This window comes from Salarias fasciatus, chromosome 15, assembly GCF_902148845.1.
Source record: "Salarias fasciatus chromosome 15, fSalaFa1.1, whole genome shotgun sequence".
Lineage (NCBI taxonomy): Eukaryota > Metazoa > Chordata > Actinopteri > Blenniiformes > Blenniidae > Salarias > Salarias fasciatus.
This window is the reverse complement of record NC_043759.1, coordinates 10,571,459-10,581,141: the sequence shown is the minus strand read 5'-3', so window position 1 is coordinate 10,581,141 and position 9,683 is coordinate 10,571,459. Positions and strand designations below refer to the sequence as shown.

General features: G+C 43.7%; 2 protein-coding genes across 2 annotated transcripts in view; one reads left to right on the top strand and one right to left on the bottom strand.

Moving 5' to 3' along the window:
• cmtr1 (cap methyltransferase 1) overlaps positions 1–9,683 on the bottom strand; it is a 506,633-nt gene that overhangs the window by 352,406 nt on the left and 144,544 nt on the right. The gene's annotated exons all lie outside the window — the stretch shown is intronic.
• Positions 2,846–5,726, top strand: LOC115402534 (uncharacterized). Its single transcript, XM_030111106.1, has 4 exons — positions 2,846–3,076; positions 3,186–4,439; positions 4,508–4,616; positions 4,756–5,726. Exons 2-4 carry the CDS (start codon positions 3,904–3,906, stop codon positions 5,281–5,283), a joined length of 1,173 nt encoding a protein of 390 aa, XP_029966966.1. The 5' UTR covers positions 2,846–3,076; positions 3,186–3,903; the 3' UTR covers positions 5,284–5,726.

Sequence of the window (9,683 nt, the reverse complement as noted above, 5' to 3'; positions counted from 1 at the left end):
GATAGCACGACGAGGAAAATTGTCAACTGTATGATTTCAGAGTAAGTACATCCATCACGTACAATAATCTTAAACTGCAAGCATCTTATTGTACTTGTTGAAATGTCAGCATCTTCTATGTGTTCAGGTCACTTCTTAGCTAAGTTGTTAAACTTGAAGAGGGAGTGAAAGAGTTCTCTGGGTAGTGAGGGAGCAGGTGTAATACAGGTTTGCTGGTAACTCACCTGTCATTATGGATATTAGTCACAAGGAGGCGTTGCTCCTCCAGCTTCAGGCAGACGGGTGATGGGTGTCACCTCAGCCCCGAACAGAGTGTCCACCGGCGGTTCGAAAAGTCAGGAAAGCCGCAGGATTGTGTTTGGCCTGCTGAAGTTACATGCCAAGAGATTAGCCAAATCAATAATAAATCTGAAGACTGTGATTAAACAAGTGAAGAGAAAACAGTATTGTGTTTTTTTTTTACAACAAGCGTGACAAAGAGATTCATGTTTACATGAATCAAACACCGGTTGGGCGGAAACATTGAATCACAACTGACAGTTAATGGATTGGATATGAGCGGTACACGCTAGTCCACGTTTACATGAGCCACACTATATTTTGATAAGGTTCTGACATTACTTTACAACTTCATACGACAGGTTTTAACAAGTCTAAACCATTATTTAACAGTAGAGACAAATGTATTTGCGGTCACTCGTAGTGGCAGCTAGGTGTGCTAACGTTAGCTTCACACAGGGCTTCCCTCGTATCAAAAACCTTAATTAGTCAGCGACAACCACCACTTACCATGAAGTGAACTAAATAAAAGTCCTCCGAGTGTTGGACATCCGGATATCAGATGTGGGACGCCTTAATGCATGAAATACCACACATTAAGTTCAGCCAGCGGTGGTGTCCCCCTGTTTCCGATTAACTGGTTCCCATGCTAACTAGTGACATGGGTCAGAGCCCCGCCCTCTCAGTGACGTTTGAGGTAGCTAACATGAGCACGTGCAGCTGAGTGACAGTCAGGATCTCACACGTGCACAGACAGTGTCACAAATGATACGAAACTTTACATTTAAATGTAAATGCAGTTCAACGGTGTTCGCTAGGACAACAACGAATTCCTGCTGAGTTGTTCACATCTGTTGTTACTAGCAGCAACAAGGCACGCTAGAGGAAGTAGGTCACCAGTTAGCGGGGAACCCAGACGTTCCGAAACACCGCTCCCTGCCAGCTGTTGTGACAACCAACAGCGCACAAGAACTTCAATTCGCTTTTACATGTTCTTGGGCAGACGGCCCCAAAGCACTTTGCACTGTTCATCACATTCACAGCAGTTGGGGTTGAGTGTGTTGCTCAAAAACTCTTCAACATATGGACAGGGTGAGATGGGGAATCGAAATAATAACCTTCTGAGTGTGAGACGACCTGCTCTACCAACTGCATTCGAATTAGGTAGGGAGGGGAGTTGAAGGTGGAAGAGTGGTGTCCAAGTTGGGCAAAACCAACCCTGTTCCTGGAAAGCCTCTGTACGGTATCATTCGAAATGGATGACATTAATTTGGACACTGGTGAAATGTTCTCATTCTGACACCTTCCAGATGGGTACCTCCATTGCTAAAATTTGCATTTCAGGACAAATTCTGGTCAAGGTATTATGTTACATTTTCTTTTGCCACAGGTTAAGGTTAAGTACTTTCTACAGGCCGTTGGAGTGGAGCTTCCTTTGTCTTCAGAGGTGCGATCCTCCTTTGAGGGGAGTTTTCCCTTGTGAAGGTGTTAATGATGATATAGGACAATAAGGATCTTTTCTTCCTTTTCCTGAACAGGTTTGATCAGGCTCCCTCCTCCAATCCAACTACCCTGGCACTGCAGAATGAAGAGTCCGCCCGTACAACACGATCCACCGCCCAGGTGTTTATATGCAGCACAAGCAGGTTGGTGATAGGCATAGACTACCTCGTTCAATCTGATCTGAAATATAATCGGATCCCAGTGAAGCGGATCCACTCAGGTGTTTATATCACACATGTACAATCCGCTTCACCTTACAAAAATATGGAGGATTTTTTTGACCCATGTAAAAGCAGCACACACACACACACACACACACACACACACACACACACACACACACACACACACACACACACACACACACACACACACACACACACACACACACACACACACATATTTGAATGTATGTCTTATTTATAGTTGAGTTCTCTGTTTTTCACATTATACAGTCAGTTTGCTGCTGTGACATTCTAAATTTCCCTCTGTGGGATTAATAATACATTTTTTATTCAAAGCATTTAAGTCATGAATTCAATCTGAGAGATGATGGCCTATTAAAAAAAAAAACAACAAACGAGGAAACCAATTATCAACAGAAGAAAATTCATTTGTAGTTCTAAATATATTTGGGTTTTTTTATGCACCTTTTTACAGCATCAATTGCAATTACAAGCAAATGACGACTCACACAAATTGGACAATTATGTAATTTAGCAATTTCTAGAGTAGTCAATAGCTACTTTGCTTTACTGATAACACTGCAAGTTTGCCTGTGGGAATCATTGGATGTGTGGATCTGTGATTGTCAATATTAATGTCTACTGTCATTTTTATTTCATTTTATTTTATTTTATTTTATTTTATTTTATTTTATTTTATTTTATTTTATTTTATTTTATTTTATTTTATATATAAACACATTAAATGTATCCACTGTATTTCTACGATTAAAAAAAATTACTTTTTCGTCCAGCCGTGTGACCGCATGTGCATGCGACGTAATATCCGGTTCAAATATATGACGTAGTATCCGCTCGAGTCGCGGTGTATACAAAAATGCTGTTTCTTTGGTCGATTAGTTTAACTATTTTTCCAGATTCGAACATGAATCTGCGGCTGGAACCCGCCACGATAAAGACGGAAGACACGGACAGTGAGGATATGAACTCAATACGGTCTCTTCTCCAGAATCCCTTCGAGAGGAGACCGTTGGTGGAACAACTCAAAGTAAAACAGCGTGGACCAGATCAGCCTGACATCAAAATAAGCCAACAAGCCAACCAGAAAGGTAGAGTTTACACGAGAGGCTTCTCTCGCAATTGGTACAGCAGGAAGCCTTGGCTAGCTGGATGCAGTCACGCTAATGCTTTATTTTGCTTCCCGTGTTTGCTCTTCAGAACGCCGGGGACAGACACGGGGTGGACTGTTACGGGAGTGCGGGACATGAAGCATTTATCCGAGAAGATAAAGAAACACGAGTGTACGAAGGCACACATGGAGAACACGGTCAAGCTGATGATGCTAGGCAGAGCTAGCATCGCGACGCAGCTGGATGAAGTTCACAGGCTCGCTGTGAGGAAGCACAACGAAGAGGTGGACAGGAACCGCCACATCTTATCCAAGATCATAGATTGTATTAAATTCTGCGGGGCGTTCGAGCTGGCTCTGCACGGCCACGATGAGACTGAATCTCCAGACAAGCCCGGCGTGTTTAAGGGCCTGGTGGATCTGGTCGCATCGCTCGATACCGTGCTGGAGGAGCATCTGAGGACAGCGACGGTTTTCAAAGGCACCTCGAAGACCATGCAGAACGAACTGCTGGAATGCATGCTGTCAGTGCTCAAAACTCACATTCTGGAGGAAGTTAAAAGTGCGGATTATCTCGCCATCCAGGCTGATGAGACGACTTTTAGTTCCACCCACTGCCAGTTGGTGCTGGTGCTGTGATACATCGACTCTTGTCACAGCATCCAGGAGCGTTTCTTCGAGTTCGTCCCTCTTGAGGATGCAGCAGCTGACACGATCGCCGCGGCGCTGCTGAAGAGGCTGAGCATCATCCTCCCCCCTGGACAGGAGAGTCGGCTGATCGCCCAGGCCTATGATGGGGCTGCAGTCATGAGGGGAGCCACAGGTGGAGTGCAGCACAAGGTGAAGGATGTTTATGCTGGTGCGTACTACATCCACTGCTACGCCCATCAGCTCAACCTCATCATGCAGCAGGCAACATCACACATCCCCAGGGTCAGGGCTTTCTTTTCAGACCTTGATGGTTTTTCTGTGTTCTTCTCCGGTTCACCCGAACGAACCGCCCTGCTCGACCAAATTGTGGCTCACAGACTTCGAGGGGCTTCAACACCCACGTGGAACTTTCATAATCGTGCTGTAAACACAGTGTTTGAGCACAAGGAAGACCTCATCAACTGTTTCCTAACCATCAGAAACTCTGGTGACTTTGATTCAGTCACTGTCAGAGAGGCCGGGTTCTTTGTGAGAATACTGGAAGAAGAAGATTTCTGCTTTCTCCTGGCCTTGTTTCACAACATCCTGCCGCACGTGGACCTGCTGTTCACTCAGATGCAGAAGAGGAACATCGACTCCGTCTACATCAGAGGAGTCATCCAGACGTTCACCAACAGCATGCAAAAGATCAGGTGAGTAATTCTTTGTCGTTATTGTAATGAAAGACTGGCTCCTGATGCTAAGCTGTGTTTCTGATTAGGAACTCCATTCCTGCTCTGAGTGAGGAATACAGCACGTCTGTGCAGCAGCAATCTGCAACAAGGAGGAAGAAATTTGGAAAGGAAGAACAACAGAAGTTGGCTTCAGAGGTAAGCTGCAATATTAAAGTCCTGTTTACAAGACACATTGTAGGTGTTTCTGCTTTATTTTTATTGGTATTTAAAATTATTACATGCTATATTTCTCTGTCTGCCATACTCACCTTTTTTTTTATTATTTATGTCTTAGGTATGTGATACCATTCTGTGCCATGCCCAAGAGCGCTTCTCTTTCACCAAGCACCTCATCAGCGCCACTCTGCTCCATGGAGACCTGTTCATGCTCTACACCGGACAGTTCCCCAGTTCAGCGCTGGAAGCTGCCGTGGAGGCGTACCCCATGTTGAACAAAGCCAAGCTGAAAACGGAGCTGTCCCTCATCTATGAGAACCACGAGTTCAAGGCCTGCAGTGGCGCTCTGCCTCTGTTCCAGTTCTTCGTGGAGAACGACCTTCAGGGCACGTTCACTGAGACCGTGACTCTTCTCAAGATCCTCCTCACCACACCCATGACGACAGCAGAGTCAGAAAGATGCTTCTCGACTTTGAAGAGAATCAAAACGTTCCTGAGGAACACCGTGACGCAGGATCATCTGAACGCCCTGGCCATGCTCTCCATGGAGAAACAGCTTGTCAGCAACATTCCTGACTTCAATAAGAGAGTCATCAAGAGCTTTGCTACACAGGAGGGCAGAAGGGCAAAATTCCAGTACAAATAAGAGACACATACAGATGTGGACAAAAGTGATGGTAAACCGAATGTTAATATTTTGTTGCACAATGTTGTTGAGCCAACCACTGCAGTCAGGTGATTTCTGTCGCTGTTAGTGAGACTTCTGCACCTGTTCCTGGTGAACAAACTGCTCCAGCTCCTCCCAAAGAACATTCCATTCTCTTGTATTTAGATATTCTTCGGTGAAACTGACGACCCCTGACCTCGGCCAGGCTTTCTGAAGCTGGGCAGCACATTTGGCTCCAGAATGCCTTCATAGTCAAGAGATTTCACCGAACTTTGCACAGATTCAAGACACACGATCAGTATTTTTATATTTGTGGATACATTTAAAACATACGTGCCTTGTTGCTTTAACATTAAAGTACTGTTTCATGTTCTCAGTTGATCAAAAAAACTAAAAATCTGTGTTGAATAAAGATATTTTTTCGCCAGAATTGTGGTTGTGCAATATGTTTGTTTTGCACACAAAAGCTCCCAAGTTATTAAGGTTGGCATTAAATAATTATTTCACAGAGCACTGATATCCTGCTCTTCCTGTTCAGATGTATTGGGATGTCTTCTGAAACGGCCCCCACTGATGGGAAACTGGAAATCATGCAGGCACAATGATAAATGTCACTGCAGCTTCAGGAAATCATAATTATTGCACCAAATCTGATGTAAGAAACTTATAAAGGCATAGGTATTCGATTATATGCTGGGAAAACATTGTGTTTTGTTTTGAGAACAAGTTCAGTTGTTTTTAAAGTTCTATTTTCTTCATTGTGTTTATTTCTCATCACCCCCTTAGCACTTTGTGAGTTTTCCATTTCCTCCTTCATTAGTGTTTTCAGTGAATTCATACAGAAGTTCAACAGGTTCTTTGCTTGTGTAGCAATTTTCAGCAACAAGGCAATTCAGAGTACATGAACAGACTAAAACAGCAATAAGTGGAGAATAAGAAATTAGAAAATCAAATGCAGTACAAAAAGGGCAGCATAAAATAAGTGATACACTGTTGTTGTTGCAGAGGACTGATGTAATATTACGTTGCCCAGTAATGGAAAACATATGAAGCTGTTCCTCCTCTAACTACTGTAGTTCAATCCGTGAAACGTTCTGGCACGTTGCCTGCAGACAGTTTGAGCATAGCAACACGAGACGTCCTTTCAGCCGGTGGAGGCAGTGAGTGAGAATGAATCTATTGTCTTAACCTTTCAAGGCTTGATGATGTGCTTAGAAAGCAGCTCCTAGTAGGTTGAACAAAAGCTGAACCTAAATACGACTGCATAAATGGTGTACGTGATCCTTATTTGCACTTGAATCAGTGAGGATTCTCTGACCTCCCAGAGTCTCTTGGCTCTCATTGTACTTATTATGTGACATGGGTTCATCTGTCCTGACCCTGCCAGACTACTGCTGGTCTCTATTCTGAGTGGGATAATATTAAGTGACTTAACGAACTTACAGAATAGCTCAAACATCTTGATGGATTACCCCCGAGGCCTAATGTGGATCAGGCTGCAGGTCCCGGATCTGCGTGGGGCCTCATGCTCCGGCCTGCTGCGTCATGTGACTGTTTCTGAACTTTCACATCAGGGAGGTGTCATTTGCAATGTGTCATAAAATGTATTTTTCAGCACTGGTATTGATTCTTCTATGAAATATATACATTTTTATTCTTTTAAAGAGTCTTTTAATGCAACAGAGATTTTTTTATTGTTATGGGAAATCACAGAGTATCATTATTCCACTTTACCACTGATTAATGTTTCACTTTGACTGTCACTGACCTGTGCACATCTTCTCTTAAAAGGCCTTTGTGCAACAGCCAACAAGGCCCAGATCTCTCCAAGTAAAGTGTTACACCTCTCACGCATGCTGACACAGCATGTTTGTAACACAAATAGATACAAATAGAGCCCCGTGTCTTTCGGTACGTGAGATATTTGGCAAGCACGCACACCTCGGGGAGAGTTTTGTTTTCTGGCTTGGCGGCGTGAATGGGAGTCAGCTGATTAGTGGACTGCCAGAGCAATTAGCTTTAACACTGATTAGATCCAAGGGTTTTGTCCATTGTGGACTAACTCAGATCTCTCAGATGGACTCAAGTTAACACACACTCTGGCAGTCGGTGCCGTCAAGTAGCATCACACACTGAATACAAACAGCTGTCAGACAATTAACGTTAGACTTTATTTGATAAGTAATACTAAGAAGGTGAGTCAAATTTTGGCTCAAGGGGTGATTTTACTCCTTGTAGCTACCGTGAGTAACTTGCAGTTATCTTTTTTAAAAGTGCATGTTTAAACTGCAGAGCAAAACGTCAGAGAGTTTTGTTGATAGAGCTAATTGCCTTGGTCCCAGCAGTTATTTTTAGACGTCCAGTTAATTAGCAAGAAAGGTCTGAGCCACGCAGTCACGAGGGGGGGGACAGATGGGAACTCATTAGATCAGTCTTAGAGGCTTTGCGTGTTTCCTGGACACATTTAGCAAGACAAGTCTAAAAAACTTTAACCAGCTTACAACCATTGGATCCACAAGCCTGAAGCCTGAAGCCCAGTACCAAACACAATGAAATTCTGAGGCCTGTTGCAGGCAGAGATGCCTGGATTTTATTTACTCCTTCTCCTCATGATGTTTCATATTGATATTAACCCACGCGCTACACTTCTTATTCATATTATTAGTGTATTGTTAGGACCGCCTGCTACTGCTGTGTACATCTCTAGTTTCAGTTTATAATAGAACAGATATAAAATTAATGTAAATGTAAATTAATTCCGTTCAGTTTTGTTTTTAACGTGCATATTAAAGCATAGCTGTCTCACGGTATTTTCACAGACTAATATTTCACTATCCGAATGAGCAGATGTAAGTGAGAATAGAGAATAAAGTCTCCATTACTGCCTCTTTTCTCCTGTTTCGTCCACATGGACTCTTGGCAGCAGTGTGAAGAGAAGAAACCCAGACATGCAAACCCTAAAGTCGACCGTGAGGCCTGTGCCACCATGAAACTCCAGACACAACTTCATATAGACATGCTTATCTAATGGTCTGTTACACCTGCACGTGTGCATTTCATTTTAAACGGTGAGTAAGGACACGTGCATGGCCCGTGTTTGCTGTTGAATTTGCCTCGGGGTCTTGTTGCCAGGTGGGAGATGATTCAGCGGCCTTGTTTTCAACGCGTCTGTCTGGTTTAGTGTGCATTTTGCATGTGCGCAGCCTGGAAGGATCTTGTCACTTCCATGCCTCTAATTGCACAAACACCCAGGCATCACCTCTGTAGCATTATTGTTTTTTTCTATGAGATCGCAGATTTATGTAGTGAAGTTAAAGGAAAATATGTAGCATGTGTAAAATTACATGTAATTGGCATTCTAGAGGTGTCAGTTTGGGTTCTGAAAGACTTGGCAAGAAGATGTGTAGTTGTGCGTTGTGTTGGCATCGTGTTGGTGTCAGTGACTCCAGCCTTGCAGTCCAGTGAGAGTGGCTGCTGACTAACTAATCCTCTTTCTGCACTCTTCACTCCTGCAGCCCTGCTTTTGTGGCACTTCTTGACTTCATTGCATTAACGTCCAGGTGGTGACCTACAATCCTGCCGCTACGAGTTCCCCCCTGCTCGGCTCTCCACTCTCCAGCGTTGGACGCTTCTTCACGTTGGGGGCGACTTCATGTTTCATTCTGCCTTTTGGATGGTTGTGCCTTCGTTTTCTTATGCTTCTGCTTTTGCTGTGCAATGGAATCAATGTAACATGGATTATGACCAGCTGGATTCAAATAGCAGATGGAAAAAGCCTGATATGAAGAGCGGACACACAATATGTGAAAACGATACAGGTCAGTTTTTATATTAGTGCCCTTTTTTTCCACCCCAAAGTAGTATCCTAAATTAAAAAAACAACATGTTGACTAGAGGATCATAGAAGATACAGTGTTTCTTTCATCGCACAGAATCTAAATCTCTGTTGATTGCTGCAAAAGTTGCTGATGTAATACACTGACAGTGAATATTTTTTTCATCTTCCATCATAAAGAAAGCAGCTCCTCTGATATGAAGTGCCGTGTTTTGTAAATATACACCATCTTGGTGGGAATCAGGCTGGGGATGGTGGTGGACCGTGAGTGGGTGAGACACCAGCTCCCTGAGCCAGAAGGACCCGGAGGAGTTAAACTCTGAGCATTAACCAGCTCAAGTCTAAATCTGGCCACCAGCTAATTCGTTGGAAAGCTGCCTTGCTTCTGGCACACGCTGTATCAACACGTGGCGCCGACCGGGCGGCTCCACGCAGCACGCTCTGTGTGTGCAGCATCTTCAGTTCAGACCAGCAGAACCACAGAGACACATTTAAAGAACAAAAGAGACACATTATTTAAACAGATGTGTTATGTTAACTTCTT